Raw genomic sequence first — 19,721 nt, forward strand, 5'->3', positions numbered from 1 at the left:
CTGGGCTCCCAGGCTCTCACCTGTGCTCTTGGTAGAGTCCACCCTCTGCACCTGGACTCACCCAAATCAGGGAAGACAAATCCTGAGGTAGATGTTCTTTCTCCTGGCTTTTCTTTCTGGGTTTTATAGATCCGAGTTCTGTTAAGAGGTTTGTTTCATACTGTTTATGAGATTTTAGCACTGTGTCTGTCTTCTCTCTGCCATCTTGACTAGAAGTCCTTCCTTCTTTAAATTTTTTCAAGTTACACGTAAAAAAAATTAGCATTAGCTGTTTTGGGTTTTTTTTAGGTTTTTGCAAGGCAAATGGGGTTAAGTGGCTTGCCGAAGGCCACACAGCTAGGTAATTATTAAGTGTCTGAGGTCAGATTTGAACTTAGGTCCTTCTGACACCAGGGCCAGTGCTCTATACTTTGCCACTTAGCCACCCAGCTGTTTTTTTTAATTTAAGTTTCAAATTCTCTTTTCTTCCCCTACCCCTTTTATTGAGAAGGCAAGTAATTTGATAATGGTTATACATGTGGAAAACATATTTACATATTAACCATATTATAAAAAACACAAGTCAAAAGAAAAGAAAATGAAAAAAAGTTTTCAAAAAAATGTTTCTGTCTGCATTCAGACTTCATCAGCTCCTTCTCAGGATATGGATAACATTTTTCTCCATGAGTCCTTTGGAATTGTCTTAGGACATTGTATTGTTCAGAATAGCCAAATCATTCACAGTTGACCATCCTTAAACTATTGCTGATTTTGTGTATAATATTCTTCTGACTCTGGTCACTTCATTCTGTGTCAATTCATGTTAAGTCTTTTGAGGTTTTTTTTTTTCCTGAGAGCATCTGCTCATCATTTCTTATAGCACAATAGTATTCCATCACAGTTTGTTCAATAACTCAACTGGTGGGCATCTCATCAATTTCCAGGTCTTTTCTACCACAAAAATAGCTACTATAGTTTTTCTTTGGGATATTGACCTGGTGATGTTATTGCTGGGTCAGAGTTTTAAACCATAGTTCCAGATCATTCTCCAGAATGGTTGGGTCAGTTCACAACTTCACCATCAATGTATTAGTGTCCCAGTTTTCCCATATCCCCTTTTCTGTCAAATTTTTCAATTTCCTTTGATATTTGTCATTTTTCTTTACTATCACATTACCCAATCTGATAGAAGTGGGGTAGTATCTCAGAGGTGTTTTTCTAATCAATGGTACATTTCTCTAATCAGTAGTGACTGAATGATTTCATGTCTATAACTTTGTTTTATCTGAAAACTGCCTATTCATATCCTCTATCAAGTAGGGAATTTGTATTCTTATAAAGTTAACTCAGTTCTGTCTGCATGTATGTGTGTGTGTGTGTATATATATATATATATATATATATATATATATATATATACATAATATATATGTAAAAATTTTCCCATTTTGTTTTTCTTGATCTAGACTGCTTTAGTTTTGTTTGGGCAAAATCTTTTTTAATGTAATCAAAATTATCCATTTTACACTTCATGTTATTTGATCAAAAATTCCTCATCCATAGATCTGACTATTCCAAGTTTTCCTTATTTGCTCATATCACCCGTTATATTTAAATCATGTACCCATTTTGATCTTATCTTGAAATAGAGTGTGAGGTGCTGGTCTATGCCTAGTTTCCACTCAACTTGCTTTCCAATTTTCTCAGTTTTTGCCATATAGTGAATTCTTGTCCAAAAGTTTGGATCCTTATGATTGTCAAACACTTAATTACCACAGTGGTTTACTACTGTGTATTGTGTGCCTAATCTCTTCCACTGATACATTCATTTAATTTCCTAATGTCTTCTTGCATTTTATTGGACTGTTTAATCTATTCACATTTAAAGTTTAAAAAAATTAGGTTTAGATTTTTGTCCTTTTTTTGTTTTTCCTAATTGGGATCCCCCCACCATCTACCCCTTGTTTCCTGTAAAGCTAGTCCTCTGTCTTTTCAGTAATTTTTGCTTAATCTATTTAATCTACTAAAGCAATGTTTGACAGCTAGTCAGTACAGCCAGACCTGAAGTCAGGAAGATCTAAGTTCAAATCTGGCCTCAGACATTGTGTTAGCCTGTTTAAATCATCAGTAAAATGGTATAATAGCAACCATCTGTCAGGGTTGTTGTGATGATCAATTGTAAGGTATTTAGCATAGTATTTGACATGTGTTAAGCACTAATAATAGCTATTATCATTATTAAGCTGGCTGTCTTCTCTCATAATGGAGAATTTTTTCACCAGCATCTTATGAAAAATGACTTATCCCCCCCCCCTTCTGTTGGGTCTAGTGGGACCCCATCAACAGGCTGGCATCCTTTGCTCATTTCTTTTTCCTCAGTTCTCTCTGGTTGGGCAGTTAAAGCACAATGTGTTGCCACAGGACTGTTGCAAGCAGAACAACCTTCTGGCTTCTCCAGAACTGGAGCGGGGGGTTGGGGGATGTGGGGAAGACAAGGAAAAGGCAGGCTATAGTTCTACTGCAAGCCTAGGGGTCAGGTTGTACAGTCCTGCAAGAACATGGTGATTGGTGAGGGACAGGGGTAATGAATAAGCACATTAGGAATTAGCCTTATTGTTAATACATCGGATTATTAGGTTTATTGATGTCTTAGAACAGCTTAAATTATTTTTGGGGGGTGTATAATATAATTCCTTTTTTTGGAAAGTTTTGAAAGGTCCTGAGGATGAGAGAGTCTATTCCTCTATATTGTTGGTCACCTGACCCAGAATTATTAATAGATTAGTGGGATATTTAAGAATATTTGCAGGCAGGCGTCATTAAATGGACAGAAGAAAATAAAGGGGGTGGAAGGGGATGAGTATGGTGACAAGGTGTCAGATAGAAGTAGGATAAAGGAACTGGTCACCTCTTCACTAGAAATGGGAGGAAAAGAGAGAATATGGAGGTGAGGAAAAACTTTAAAGTCTTTTTGAGATGTAACACAGGGAAGAGGAGGCTCAAGGATGAGTGGCCACTGTTCTTTCAGTAAAGTATGAGGATACTTATATATTATAAACATACTACAATATCATATATATGTGTACATGCATATTGGGAATAAGCAAGAAAGATTGATGATATTTTTGATTCTTGTATAGACCCTTTAAGAAAACAGAAAGAACAAATATATCTACCACCTCAAAGAACTCACAACGTATTAGAAGATATGATACGATATTAAAACATAATAAAAAAATAAAAATGTTATTATGTGTATAACAGTAAAAAATGTTAAAATCATTTTGAAGAGGAAGAATTTAACAGAGGTAGTTTTTTAACAACCAATAATTTATTCCTTAAACAATTTACACAATTAAAAGAAAAAGAGATACTAAATCTGATATCATTAGAATATAATTCTATTAGTCTTTCATTTCTAGAATATGCAAGAAATAACTGTTTAACTGTTATCAGAAAATTCTCTAGAACAGTGGAGTCAGAATCAAATACAGTAGGGATTATAAATGAAAAGGATCTTTGTGAGCTATATACAGACTTAATAGTTTTTGTTATTTTTTTTTAGTTTTTGCAAGGCAGTGGGGTTAAGTGGCTTGCCCAAGGACACACAGCTAGGTAATTATTAAATGTCTGAGGCTGGATTTGAACTCAGGTACTTTTGACTCCAGGGCCAGTGCTCTATCCACTGCACCACCTAGCCACCCCCAGATTTAATGTTTTAAATGTGAGTTAATTTTTATTATATTTCTATTTGTTTTATTAAATATTTTAATCTGATTTGGGCCTCACTTGAGTGTTGTAGGTTGTGGTCCATGGACACCATGCTTGATACTTCTGTCCTAGAAAATTGGTTCTTGATTTTAACAATATTTAGGAAGCACAAACTATCATAAACAGTTGTTTTAAACTGTTTTAAGTAGTCTTTTAAAAATTTCTACAAAATTCATCTTTGGTTGCATAATAAAAGTATTTTGCTTTTCTGCAAAAGATCTTAGAAGTCTACAGGCACTAGCTAATTCTCACATGTGAAAAGTGGTATATGACTTTTACAGAGGAAAAAAAGGGCAAAGTGATTTTTTTTTGTTGTACCATAAAAGCCTGTTAGTGATATAAGTTGAAAAGGGAAATACTTTAATCATTTAGTTTAGAGAATGCTTTCATCCTGTAAATAAAAACTAGTTGGTTATGACACTACAAGGAACAAATGAGCAAGGGGCAGCTAGGGCACAGTGGAGCACTGGCCCTGGAGTCAGGAGTACCTGAGTTCAAATCCAGCCTCAGACACTTAATAATTACCTAGCTATGTGGCCTTGGGTAAGCCACATAACCCCATTGCCCTTGCAAAAAAAAAAAAAAAGAAACAAATGAGTAAGACTTAAAAGCAGAGGTTCACAAACTTTCTCAGTTCATCAGTAATTTTTTTCACAGTGTCCACAGGCAAAAGAAACAAGAACAAATGCCCTCAATCCCCATAACAGTTCCATTTATTAAGAAGTTAAGTTGAAAATTTAAAATATCCTGATGACCCTAAAGGTTGACCATTGGCACCCTTTGGTGCCTTGATACACAATTTGGGAACTGCAAACAGCCTTCTAAAGGCTATAAATTACATTTTCTGATTATTTTCCTGCTAAACACATCTATGTTTCTTTATTATTAAATCTGAAAAATGTTCATTTAAAATCAGTTTATTGATTTTGCTGTTCAACAGTAAAAAGGCTGGAAGGAACTTTTAATGTATCATCTTATCAGGTTCATTATTTTGAACAAGCATAGTAATATATAACCTTCCCAGACAAGAGATTTTCCACAAAAGCCGAACCAGAAAATGAAGTATTTCTGCATTATGTGAAATAAAGGAAATGAAAACAAATAGAAACTAAGCTTCTTATAGATCTAACACTTATCTGAAACAAAACTAACATATATACAAAACATATATAAATATATAAACACAAACATATCTGAAGTCCAAAAATATATTAATATTTTGACTAAGATCAAAATAGTTTTTACAAAAGTTTCAAAATTCTTGAAACTCTAGCAACCATAAGGAATTATTACTATTGTGTTTGATCAATCTATTTTCTTGTCATTTATGAAAGCATAAATAGCTAAGTATTAAAGACATAGCAGTGGTTAACAGCAAGGAAAGCTGTACAAATATTATAAAAAGTCCATTTTCATTAAAAAGAATTTACCTATCATACAGTTATAAACAAAATATATTTTCAAAATGCCTTTTCAATAATTTATTTGTGAAATTGATATATTTAAGAAATAAATCAAAATCAATTAAGAAATAAATCTTTTCTATTTATAAAAAAAATAAATCCTTTGAAGAATATTTCAGGCTGGTATTTGCACTAGTACTTTTTATAGATGAAATGGTAAAATAAATAAAGTCAAGAAAAAAGGCTAATTAGTTTAAAACAAAAGTACAAAAACGTAAGTAAAATTTATAATATATGTGCTAATCAAATAAGCTTTCTTCAAAGATAACTTAAATACATTTTGCTTCAAGTGTTCAGCATTATCCTGAAAAGTGATAGAAATGATCCCTATAGTAAGGAATCTATGAAAGACATCTTCTGAGATGTTTTCTGACTGGGAAAAGTTTGGGATTAATTTGCTTCTGCCTTAAATTCAGAGACTATTTTAGAAGGTATATAAAGAAACACAAATGAGAAATCAAATTTAATAAAAATTTACCCTAGTCAACTTACAATCTACTTTGAACTTTATATGTGCTCAAAATATACACTAATCCCTCTACAGCAACTGAAATGTATCCATGCCTGTGCAAGTATACAGATACAGGTAAACTGAAGAAGAAATCCAATGAATTTTCTGGGATGTAGTTTAGTTCATTAACAAATATCATATCTTCCTCTACCACAATTTGTTTTTTTAAATTTTTACCATTTTTTTTGCCTAGTCATATTAGTCCTATTTCACAAACCACAAAATATATATATATATATATATATATGTTAGTCCTGTCCTTTTTAAAAAAAGTCTAAAATATATTTTATTACTATTAAAATACTCTGAATTTATTTTAATTTTCAAAAGATAAAAATATATTATCTATTCTATATCACTCACACAGAAAGGTATCAGTTCTTACCATAAGAACATGGTTTAGTTGATCTATGGATATAAGTTCTAATTCTTCTCTCAAAAATTCAAAACTACCTAATTACCTGACAGTCAAATTAAACATTTACTTTCTAAGGAATATTTAAGACTTTTATAAAAATTAGCTTTGCTAAATTTCAACTAGTAGAAAAAATTGATGGTATTGTTACAACTGAAATAAATTATGTTAACATTCAATAGAAATTTATCACAGATATAAATAGCAAGTTATAAAGATCTAATGAATGACATATTATGGCCTCAAATACTTTCTTGAAAATAAGGTATTTCATTCGGTTAGAAATAAAATCCAAATTTACACTTAAAGTAGGGCTTTTTTTTTTAGTGGAGTGAAAAATCCACTAATAATTCTAATTAGATACTTTAAAATCAACTTTTTCTTAAAAGTTTCTGGTTAAAAACAAATCTATCCACTTAAAACTTTAATGTATTAATTTAAAATGGATATAATTTAATAGTATACTAGAGACAAAATAGAAAATATACTCAAGTTCAAATAAACATTTCAGAAATCACTCTGGACAAAGAAGTCTTAGCTTTCATTTCCATGATTTTTCCTGGAAAAATCAAGTGACTCAAACTTAACTAAAATAGTTACAAAAAAATATTCTTCTAAACATTCATTCTATTAAGACTGTTAAGCCACTTGACTCACAACAAATTAGGGCTGAGGGTTTAATGCACTATATGCAATCATAATTCTAGCAAAATTATGGTCACTGCTTCCAGAAAGTGTCACCCTCCTCAACTTCAGGAAACTTAAAAGGAAACTTTAGCTCTATACAAACTTTGAGCTCCTTCCAAGAATCAGAAAGCATTTTGAACTACAGCTCCTTGGTTATCAGAAACATGGTATACCTCTCCAACTATGGTACCAGAGAGCTTCTGCAACCTTCATTTCAAACCAATTCTCATTTTAGCTACTTTGTCATTCTTCTTCTGAAATCACATTTTATTTTCTCATGACATTATACCCTACCTGAATTTAAAAAAATTAAGCAAACCATTGTAGAGTTGTAGAATGTCCAGTATTTCTCTTTTATGATGCAACTTATACTTACAAAGAATCTGTTTCTTTACCTTATTTTCTGAGATCCTGCACTGCCAATGCACTGACATGTTTCAAAAATTACACCCTGAGACACAAACATAAGGAGACATAAGCAAGATGGCTGAAACAATGGTCCATTGAGCCAATGGTATCTCAAATGGCTTCATTCCTGAAGGGTTTTATGAAGGATTTTTCTCATTCATTGATGTGTTCTTATGGAATCCCTTAGTAGCCTTTTTATGGTCATGTCGAAGACTTCGGATTGTACTATTGATGGCAGCTACACAGGCTTTCCAATCATATCCAGTTTCAGTTAGGTCATAAGATGGATAGTTCTCTTGGAGAAAGTCTAATGGAAAAATCCAAACATACCACAAGTTACTTGCAATACTGAAGAATAATGTGAAATAAGTTTGTGGTTCATTCATACTTTAGTAACTATTAATAATGTCCACAATGTAACACCAATCAGTTTCAATTACAATTATCCAGATATGACTACATCAAAATCTTTTTAGACAAACCACTTGTCAACATTTAAATGGCAAAGCACACCTGAATAATATCCTGGTGACACAAACTTGTGAAAGTTTATTATCAAAGAAGAACACAAAAATGTTATTTCATAAATACGGTTTTAGAGTGAAGATCTAAAGAACTGAGACAAGAAACTATCACTAATTTTTAGAAGAATTAACAAAAATGAGCTAAAAATCAATCAATCTTATCTGCTTAGTAACTTCAACTGGTTAGATAGCTGTTACTGGGATCAACACAAGAAACTTGTTCTCCAATGTGGGTCAGTCAGTTGTACTTAATTTCATGGCTATACTAACAGCCAAGGATTTGGTCATAAGAATGATTGTATTTAAAACATTTGCTTTACTAATGATATATACAATGTCAGTTTTTAATACAAAGGACGTGTATTTGGTAGGTTTAGAACTGTATGCAATGCCTTTGTTTTGTTTTAATCTCTGTGTTATTGTAGCTTCAATACAAATTAAAATTAAAAATTCCAGTACTTGGTCAGGTCCCCAGGAGGTCTAAATGCTCTATTAATAGTGGGAATGCAATTTTATTTTCTGATACCAACTTTAAAAGTGAAGGACCTTAGTTATTTGTGCTTTTGTCACTTATAAATTTGGGTTTCTGGGAAATTCTAAGTCTTCGGATAACAAGTTCTACATGCTTATTACCAGTTAGGTGAAGTCATACTTACAAGATCTAAAGCTAGGAAAAGACCAACTAGTTCAACCCCCACATTTTACAGATGACTGTGCCTAAGGGAGGTCAAGAGATTTCCTTTTATTTGTTATAAACTTATCTCACTCAGATTTCAAATGGTACTCTCCTCCATTGTTCTCTGATATTTCAGGATTCAGTCATGTCTGTATTTGCCATTTTCATACCAATTGTGATTTTATAGATTTAGCCAAAAAAGGCAAATTATTTCCTTTTCCCTAAGCTATAACAAGATATTCGCTCTTTCCATAGTCATCTAATATATACTCATAGTTCAGTGTTAGTACTTTTAACCCACTTGCTTAGGAATTGACAGAGGCAACAGCCTGCCATCTAGTGTTAAAAAAAGGAATACAGTTTGTTTTAGGAAAAGTAATAGTAATGAGTTTTTTTAATGCATTTTACTCATTCAACAATCCTGTGTATTAGTTCTAACTCCTAGGAAAAGGACATAGAATAATCAATAAAATTCAGTCATCCTCTCACAGAGTTTAACAAATAATAGGGGCACATGTCACACAGAAAAAATGACTAGAATAGAAAACAATACACGAAGAATGCACAAGAGGTATAAAACACAGCATGAAGTCCAAGGCACTGCACTGTGGGAGTTCATAGAAGGTTTTGTGGAGCATGTGGCATTGATCTAGGTCTTAAAAGGGAAAAAAGATTTTGTTGGATTTTTTTTTTGGCTAAGCAATGGGGTTAAGTGACTTGCAGAAGTCACGCATCTAGGTTTAATTATTATCTGAGGCTGGATCTGAACTCAGGTCCTCCTGACTCCAGGGCCAGTGCTCTATCCACTGTACCACCTAGCTGCCCTGGAGGAAAGATTTTAAAAGGGAGAAGAGCTAAGGATAGAAAGTATTCTAAACATTGAAGAACACCATGAACACAAATAAGGCTGGGGTATGTAGGTGGGAGAATAAGCCATCTAAACTGGAAAAGTAGGCTGAAGCTATATTGTGAAAGTTTTTCATACCAAGTTCCAGAACAAATTTAAGGACTTTAGATTCCCCTCTAAGACTCTTTCTTATAATAAGGAAAATTAATCTTGCAATGAGGTATAGGTGACCAAAAAGAATGAAAGTAGTTAGTCCAAAATTAAAAGTCTATTATCCAGACAATAGTCCAGAAAGGTGGGACTTGTACCGTGGTAGAACTAGGAAAAAGAAATAGATACAGTATATCCTGTGGAAATAGAATGAACAAATCCTGATCTCTAACTAAATGATTCCTTTTGTCTACCTCAACCCTTATAATCCAATCTAGGTATCACTAATAGAAATAGTGATGTCAGAAGGAAGAGAAAGGTTGGTTAAAAAGATTAGGTTGAGAATCATTTTAGATATGTTGAGTTTGAGGTGTCCATGAAGCTATAAAGTGAATAGTTGGGAGATACTGATCTGGTGTCTTCAAAAAAAAGTTGAATGCCAGTACATATTTGGAAATCAATTATGAATGTGCCATAGTTTAAAACAAAGAGAACTTTATTTCCTCTCTTGGCCAGTGTCAAGACTTGACAAGTAAGCTGAGGAAAGAGTCTTGATAAACAATAACTAAAGTATTAAGAAAACAAAAGGTATGACAATATGGAATCCCAGAAGCTAAAGGAGGAAAGTGTAATTGGAAGGAAATGGTCAATAGAATCAAATACTATATAGGAAAATTAAAAAGGCTTAATTTTGAGACATGCCATTGGATTTGATTATGATATTACAACTGATCTTTGAGAAAGCAATTTCATAAAAATGGTGGACAGAAAAGTGCAATGTAGATAAGTGGGTGGTAAATCAAAGCACAGGATAATTTATTGAAGATCTGTGTAGGTGAAAAGGAAGAAAGAGATAAAGGGTATAAATATATGAATGGAATAAAAGGGTCAAGGCAAGGATTTATAAGAACTGATAAACTTGAGTGCCAATGAATTAAGAAAGTCAAACTTATCAAGGGTAAGAATAAAATAGTTTCCCTTCCTGCTCCCCACCCCCAGACTAAAGGGATTATAAAAGTTTTTAAATTACCCTTTAAAGAAGAAATTTAAAATTATTTTAGAAGATATAATAGTATGTCTAAAAAACCCAATGATCTCAACTGCTCAAAAACAGGAGTTAAGAAAAAGTCAAAAATCATTTATATTCTTAACAATAAATTTGTAAAAAGAAATCCCATTTAAAGTAACAAATTAAATATTTGGGAATTAACTTTAATTATGACACACCTTGACTTTTATAAATACATAAAACTTGGATCAATATTAAAGATTGTAATTAGAGAAAGTATACTCAATATAGATATATAATACTACTCTAGTGAAAAGGACAATATTCTACAAATCAATTGATCATAATTTAAAAACTCAAAATACACCTTTATAAAACTGGAGTGAATAAAAAAGAAAATTCAAACAACTATGACTTTTAACAGAAATTTTAGAAACAAAGCTGTTTCAGCTGAGAATGTCCTCTTGGATTGTAAAACACACTGCAAAACAGTTATTACCTAAACTATCACATACTGAACAAAAAAATAGAACAACAGAAGGGAGATAACTGAAATAGTCAATGTTTGATAATGCTGCTTTTTCAACATAGTATACATTTCATGTATTATAAGATACTGAGGTCTTTGTTATCAGGAGAGGTAGCATAGCATAATGGATAAAAAGATGCCCTCAGAATGAGAAAAACCTGGATTCAAGTCCTACCTCAGTCACATACTGGCTGTGTGACCAGGCAATTTACTAAGACTAGATCAGCTGGGCCTTGGGTAAACTCAAAAAGTAGAAGATGTCATCAGTTTCTCATCATCTTCCTTTCTTTCACTCTCTTCTTCTACCCATCACCATGCTAATGCTTCCTACTGGTTGACTAAAGGTTCTCCTCTTCCCACCAATAAAGCAAACCATCCAAACATTAATTCTGTCAAAATGCATCAAATTATCCCCATTAAAATTCCCATTTTTTAAGGTAGGTATTAAAAAGAAAGCAATGACTGTGTTTCTAGTAATGAATTCCCAAGTTTACAGAATATTACAGTGGAAAGATATGAGATCTAGAGTCAAATAACCTGGAAAAGAATCCCAATTCTACTGTGCACTATCTAAGAAGTTGGACTAGAACAACCCTTAAATTCTTCATTACTAATTGATAAAAGCGTTGCCTTAGGGTATCTCCATTGAAAATATGGTCTGATTATCAATCTTAAAAGAATCTTTAATTGGTAGGATGGCAAGACATTTCTAGTAGGGAGGCCTTTCTGCCCTCTTACATCAGAAAACCCTTCCTCCTTTGCCTAGAGCACTATAGTCAACAACTTGGCACTGTATTTCTGAGAGGTTGCAGATGCCTGCCCTAAAGTAATACAATTTAGCCTTTAATGATTTAAACCACATGGTCTGTAACAATTATTATTTTCGTAATTCCTTTCATTTAAAAGGGCAATAATATTGTTATCATTTCTAAATCACAATGCCTGTTACCAATAGCCTTCAAAGATCATTCTATATAAGCAGAGAAATAGAAATCTTTTGCTGGTTTAAATGTTTGTTGAATTAAAGCTTATAATATTTAACAACTAAACATCTGGAATTTTGTTGTTATAGGACTTGTAAGACCAGGGAACTAACTTGGTATTCATTACCTAGATACTACCTTGAATCTGCTTTATGTCCTGGTTTCACTGAATTACAGATGATTCTAACTTCTCAATAAGATTGTTTACCATATATGAAAGATGGGGGAGCTCTTTTTTGGCTATAAAGATGCTCATTCCTTCAATTCTTTCTTGATAAACTTGCTATATAAAGAATTCCTAAAAAGGAGTCCAAACTTTCATCCTATGCATGCAATAGATTCAAACATTATATAAGTGTAAGACATTTGCCAGGTGCTGTGGCTATAAATACAAAAATTAAAGCTATCCCATGTAAGAATTTATGATCAAAACTTTCTGTAGTGATGAGAGATATGTTCATGCATGCCTGTTAGTTTCCAGAAGAATTTTTTACTTAGAACCTTAAACAATCATTAAATCTGAATAGGATTTTAGAGGTCTTCCCAGTCAGGTCTCAATATTTCTGATGTAACACTGTTCTACAACATCTCAAATTCAATTTGTGTTTCAACATTTCTAAGAACTCAGAGGTTATTATTTTTACAGGTAACTTGCTTTCTTAATGAACAGATGTAATGAGAACATTGTTCTTTATGCTAAGACAAAAGGGTTACAAAGACTAGACTACTTTATCTGCCACAATACAAAATTCTTTAGTATGTAGAAACAATTATTAGGTCTTGCTTGCCGTCTCTTTTTCCAACTAAAATAATCCCAATTCACTGCTGTTTTGCCTAGTTGTCACAGTTCACAGACCATTACTATCTTTGGCTACTACCTTATCCTGCTTGGTGTTGCTTTTCCAGACTAAAAAAATCCCAATTCTTTGCTCTTTTGCCTATTTTTCACATGGTTCATGGACCATTACCATCCTTGGTTATCTCACTTCGTATGCTCCTTAGTTTTTCAATGTCATTATTAAAGTGTGGCACATTTTTAGAAAAGGGAACAGGAAGGAGTATACTTATTTCTCAGTTGCATAGTTACCATTGGTGGGCAAGACTAAAGGTTCTCCTTGCTTCCCCAAGGACTGCAATTACTATGTATGTAGTCACTCTGCTCTAACTCCCTCTGCCCTTTGTATATAGCATATTGCATAACTCCCTCACTACCGCATGTTGTCTTCTCTCTTTTAAAGGCCCAACATGTGATTCATATCTTTAATTGCCATGGCTTAATCAAGCCTTTCTTCTCACACTCTCCAAACAAAAATTCCTAGTTTTGATCAATCATCCTCAATGGGCTGAGATATAATTCAAGTCCCCAGTAAGGAATATTCACACTTTATATAAGGAACAAGTTGATTAGATAATCCTTGGCAAATTCTATATTCCTAGAAATCTATTTTTCCTCTCATTTTCAAATTCTTTACCCAGAAAAACAATTTATGCTATTAAATATTTAACTCCCTAAAAATTAAATAATATCACTTATATTCTATTTTAATTATGTAAAGAAATCTTTGTCTTATTTCCAAGGTAGGAAATTGTGCTTGTTTTGGGGGGGATATCAACTAAAGGCAGAGATTCTTAAAATTTAGTATAAAGCATCATTTTTATTTTAAGTGAAAAATAGTGGACTTGTAGAGGAATCAAAATTTTCTTTTATTATACAGAAATAAAATTAATTTGACATAGAGAACTATACCAGAGGGGCAGCATAGCATAATAGATAAAGAGCTGACCTAGAAGTCAGGAACACCTGGGCTTAAGTCTTACTTCTTATACATATTACTTGTGTAATGATGTCATTTTAACCTTCAGGTTCTAGACAACTAACATACTTGGCAGAGTGGTGACAATCTATATTGGTAAAGATTTAACTGGAATTTGTCCTATACTAATGAGAGCACAAGTCCAGTCCCTATCCCTAAGTCTATTAATTGCCTAGTACCAAAATAAAAATAAAAAATAAGTCTATTAGTTGCCTAGTATCAAAAAAATAAACAACTTAACACTGGATTTCCTAAACTACTGTTAAAATTTTGCAGACTGTGCATTACTTATACACTGACAACAAAAGACAGAACAACAAAAAAAGACAGAAATTGCTTTTAGTTTTGTCTGTATTCTCAATGCCAGCACAGTGATGCCTTGCATATATTGGAGCTTAAGAAATGCTTCATTAATTGAATTAGAAAAATCAACGCATGATGCCTTTTAACATCTATTCCCCAAAGCTATTTAACAACTTCTTTGATTATGATCCTTATTAAAATTCAGGTATGTATGCTTTTCCAAAACCAGCTAGCAACCATTCATATCCTCAAATCAAGTTCTCATTCTCATGTTCTAAATTAAGGGAATGAATCTATTCATTTATTATTATTCCCCATGACAAGCAACATGTCCAAAACTATAAAAGCTTATTTATGCTTTTTTTCTTTTCCTAACATAATGTTTGCATTTATTAGAATCTATCTCTAAATCATAACATACCTCTGAGAGCATGAATTCTGTTAGAGTCAAGTGGACACATGCCACGTTCCAGGCTGCCATATACATTGCTTTTTACCAATACTTCTTCTGTAAAGAGGTGACGAATAAGGTATCGAGCTGAAAGTTCTGGACGGGATTTTCCCTTTGCCACATAGATCACTGAAAATGGCAGCTGCACATTTCTCCATGGGCTACCAAGAAGCTCTAGAAGAGAAAATTAAAAAGAAAGACATTTCTAGGGTTGATTTTTAAACAGTCATATTTAACATGCTTCTAAGGAGCTAAGAAATTAACAAGGAGATCTGTTTTTTTCTAATCTTATTGTTTGGGGCTGGGCCTGATTCAGGGTAGTTCCTGTTCAATATTAAACAAAATTAGTTACTTACAGGTACTTCAAAAGTTATCAAAAGGAAATATATTTAACTATCCCATCCCAGAAGAATAAATAAGGATAGGCCTAGGAACCCTTAGGATGACTTAGCTTTTGAAGCTCCTACAGCAATCTCCAAGCCAAGTCTCTGTGATTCCCACCACCTCTTGGTAGTCTGGTATTCAATGCTGAGAAAGTGAAATCAACGATATGAGTCCTTAGTCCTCTGAACCAATAAAGTTTTGAGGAATGTGATGACTTTTAAGGAAAAATTTGCCTAAACCTAGGATAATGCTCTGACCACATTTGTGGACCAAAAAAAGAGTATGCAACATATCTGGCATGGGATAAGATCCATAACCATACATATTTCCATTTTATTTCTCCCTTTTAAAGATAGATTTTATGTGTGAGCAAAGGACACTTAATAACCTTAGTATTTTAAAAGGTAGACCTGCTTCCTTATTTACACTGAAGAGATTTTTTTTCTCAAAACACAATCCTATTTCTATTTTTTAAAATTAAAATTACAATTAAACATTCTGACAGCTGAAACAAATATAAAAAAGATGTTTTCTCTCAATATTAGATTTGAGCTATTTTTAAAAGTCAACAGTAAAATGTTAAATCATTTTAGCAAGTGAACTAAAACATCAATTTTCAGTCTAAAAATGTACTCCTTTACTATCATCTATGTTCAGTCCAAAGTGATAAAGATTAAAAACTAAGTTTAATATGTCCATGTTTTATATATGACAAAAAGTTGTGAACTTTCTATTAACCAAAAATCTAACTTTTTTGGGGAGAAGAACTATCTTAGAGAAACAGAAGTGGATTTTCCAGGTTATAAATAAATTCCATGTCTTAGACTGAAAACTGGAATATATAATACAAACTTGTTTATAGATAAGATTTTCTTTAGAATTAGAATATAAAAATTCATATAATTCACAAAAACCAGAGTTGTCTCTGGTGTCAATTTATATAGCATTAATGCTTAAAAAAGAAACAAATCTTGGATGATGTAGGGCACAAGAGAAATGAATAACTCATTTCCTCTTCCTCAACCACAGATACCATGTAATGTGAGATTTTGATATCTATAGCATATCCCTTTAGAGTATACAAGTAGCAGTAAATGCAGCACAACTAATGATTTGCTCTGGTTATAAATGTTACGCTTTTCTGGCACAAAAGTACTAGAATGAAGGAGGGAAACCCATATTATTTCTTTTATCTTTCAAAAATAAAAGATTAACACTACCCAAAGCAGATGAAAATAGCCTTGGTCCACTGACTGCCCATTATTTTTTAATTTGAACATTGAAAGAAAAAAACTAGTCTGCTGATTCAGCTTAACATTCTTGTTACTTACTATAAAACAATGATTATTTACATATATTTATCATTAGTAATTCTGTGATATACAAAAATACAAATATTGTTTGCCCTAATTTACTGAAAAGGAAATGGATGCTGAAAGGTTAATGACTTGATTAATAAATGATAATGACAAGCATCTGACTCATGTTTTCTGAAGGCTGTTATGATAAAGTAGAAAGAAAAGTGGATTTAGATCCAGGATTTGCTACTTATTACTTGTGTGAAGAGGCAAGTTATTTCACCTTTCTAGGTCTGGTTTCTTAATTTGTAAAATGCAAGACTATAGGATTGCTGTCATTTCTATCTCTAAATTTTATGCTTCAAGTTCTAATGATATTTCACATAATTCCAAAGGTAAAATATTAAAACTCACGCATTGGTTCTAAAGATGACAATTTCTTAGAAGAAGATGCTTGAAACACGTCAGGTAATGAATTAGTGTCCCATGTTGAACTTTGTATTCCATTTGTTCCTAAGGCAGTCATTTTCTTAAACCCCTGAGAACTTACTTCTCCACCTTTATTATTATAAATCAATTCTATACTCACAGATGATTCTGGGATGACTGGGAGTTTATCTTTGTTTTCAGTTTTCTCCTAAAATACAAAACTGTGATTTTAAAAAGTTCCACAATAAATATATTAGTAACAGTCTATTCACCGAGGTCAAAATTAAAACTGTACCTGGGATAGTGAGCTACTCTAAAGATTCAGTAATGACTGGACTTTAGGTAATAGGGTAGAATTTTTACAGGATGTTGAAGAAAACAAGAGTAGCAAGAATTGAAGAACAGACAAAAGATGGAACAATGCTGGTGAATAAAGTATTTTTGACCTTGCACTAAACTTGTGGCTATCTTAATCATCAAGCATTTCTGAAGCACTTAGTATGTGAGTTTAAGGGCAGGAAGAAAAAGAAATAAGATATAGGGCCTGTTTTCAAGTTTTCATTCCAATCAAGGAGACATTATATAGGACTAGGAACATAGAAGACACATACAAAGTAGACAAAAGCTAACCTCTGAGAGCTGAAGTGAGAGCAAGCTACTCTACCACATTTGCCAAGGATAGCTCCAATGGCTCATAATAAGTTGGAGGACAGGACTGAAAACAAATGAACAACAACTGCCACCTTAGAAAGGCAGGATCAAGAAAGGCTGTCTGTAGAAGGTGGCTCCTGAGATGAGTCCATAAGGAAGACAAGGATTCTAAGAAGTGGTTGGTGGGGAAGAGACAGACAATGCAAAAATACAAAGATGAGAGATGAAGTGCTGGATGGGAGAAATAGCAAATAGGCCAATATGGCTGGATTAGAGAATGTGTTGATGGGAAGTACCCAAAAAGGTAGAACAGGGGCAGATTGTGAAGAGCCTTAAATGCCAAACAAAGGAGTTTATATTTGATCTGAAATGTAAGTTGGGGAAGGGAGAAGGAAAACACAAAAATATGCAAACAGACCTATACTTAAGAGAAATCACTTTAGTAGTCATATGGAGGATACATTTGAGTAGGCTTAAAGCAGGGTGAAGATTAATTAGAAGTTTGCTGCAATATGGTTAAAGAGGTAATGATGGTTTGAACTAGGTAGTAGCTATGGAATGAATAATAATGATTTGAGGATGACCTTGAGTTTTCGAACCTGAATGGAAAAAAAAGAATAAAAGAGTAGAAGAAGGCTTGGAGAGGGAAGAGAATAAGTTGTTTTGGACATACTGGATTTGAGATGTCTATAGACATTAAGGAAGCCCTTGGTTTAAATCATACTAATCTTTTTTTACTTTTAGATCATAATGAGGAAAAAAACCATTAATGAGATTTAATATAGACACTATTTGTCTGTAACATACATTAACCTCATTACCATGTTTTCAATGAAATCCTTAAAATCTCTTCATTTAAAGTTGTGAAGTATAAGTGTGGTATTCCAGAACAAAATGCAAAGAACAATGTATATAACCTTAATGGGGGTCCACATACAAAATGAGGAATCACACAGAAGGTGAAGATGTTTAGAAAGTAGCCTTCCATATGAAAAAATAATTTAATATATAAATAATGATGAGAAATAGACTGAATTCCACGAGACTGTATTAACCTTATGAGATAAGCCATCATGTGACTCATTATTTTGGTAAAGATAAAAAGAGTAAGCAAAAAATATTGATTCTAGAAAGGTAGTTCTATATTTATGCCTTATGAGGAATAACACTATATTCACCTTAGTTACTGACTTATCTTCATATTGAAAAGAAAAATGAACAGACAAAATGCTCTCATTGTTTTTAAAAAACTTAATTCTGGCACAAAGGCAACAGTTATAAACATAATGAAATAATAATATATATGAAAATTAACTTACAAGCCTTATTTTGGTTTCACAGCAAAGACAGCGAATCATAGCATTTACATTTGTAATGCAAGTTTTCCAATCTTTTCCATGTTCACTCAGATCATAGTCAGGAAAATGAGTTGCAAGAAATTCTGTAGATGGAATTAAATGTTTAACAGTAGACAAGAATGATTTAATTTTAAATAACAAAATTTTTTAAAGAAAAAATTTAAATGTATAATCTCTTTCAAATTTGATTTTTTTTCTCTATCTCCTGAGAAAAATCAGAGTTAATTATTTTTGTTTTTCAGAGTGCTCTAGATTCTCCAAGAAATTTCTTATTTGCTAATAGAGAGGGAGAGAGAGAGAGACGACGATTTAAGTTTTATTTAAAGCTTGAACAAGAAGTTGGCATATTTCAGGGTTTTGAATGCCAAGTCATTTAAGGACCCTTTAAATCAGTATCACCACAGGTAAAAACAGAATTCTGTAAAGATGACGACACTAATTATTGTTTATAGTACTTTATGTTCCTAGACTAATCTCTTCATTTTATAGATGAGGTAACTTAGGCTAAGAAAAATGACTTCCCTAAGATCATAAAAGTTCCATCTTCTTTCAAAATTACTTAATAATGCTTGTCCTTCATTTTTGAAGAAGACAATGACATCAGGGAGGTAATGTGACAATAAGCACATGAACTGGATTTGAGTGTGTGTTGGGGGGGGGGGGGGGGGCGCGGTGGGAGGCCTGCACTAGCTTCACTTTCTAAACCAGAACCATCTGGGTTCAGTGACCAGATACAAACCAGGGCAATTGGAAATGGCCCTGGATGCAAGGTAGTCAGGGTTAAATAACTTGCTTAAGGTCACACAGCTAGTAAATGGTGAGTGTCTGAGGCCAGATTGGAACTCCCATCCTCCTGACTCCAAGATCTGTGCTCTATCCACTGTGCCACCATAGATGGTTCAGATATACAGAAAACAAGTTCACCCAGGATAATGTGTCAACATCATTCAAGTAACTCAAGCCTTACTATCAACTTTTCTAGTTGGATAGGTTTCTATTTCATATATACTTCTTCAATGACAGAAAGACAATAATTATAGACTCACTTAAAAAAAAAAAAAGATTTTGCAACAAAGACCTG

General features: G+C 32.9%; 1 protein-coding gene across 1 annotated transcript in view; it reads right to left on the reverse strand.

Annotated features, from left to right (window-relative positions):
* The window catches only part of BEND2 (BEN domain containing 2), a 146,121-nt gene that overhangs the window by 103,086 nt on the left and 23,314 nt on the right, over positions 1-19,721 (reverse strand). Inside the window, exon 9 of the mRNA XM_074192794.1 lies at positions 18,602-18,723. Coding sequence (XP_074048895.1) covers positions 18,602-18,723 — 122 coding nt within the window. The remainder of the gene's footprint in view (positions 1-18,601; positions 18,724-19,721) is intronic.

This window comes from Macrotis lagotis, chromosome 6 (genome assembly GCF_037893015.1).
Source record: "Macrotis lagotis isolate mMagLag1 chromosome 6, bilby.v1.9.chrom.fasta, whole genome shotgun sequence".
Taxonomy (NCBI): Eukaryota; Metazoa; Chordata; class Mammalia; order Peramelemorphia; family Peramelidae; genus Macrotis; species Macrotis lagotis.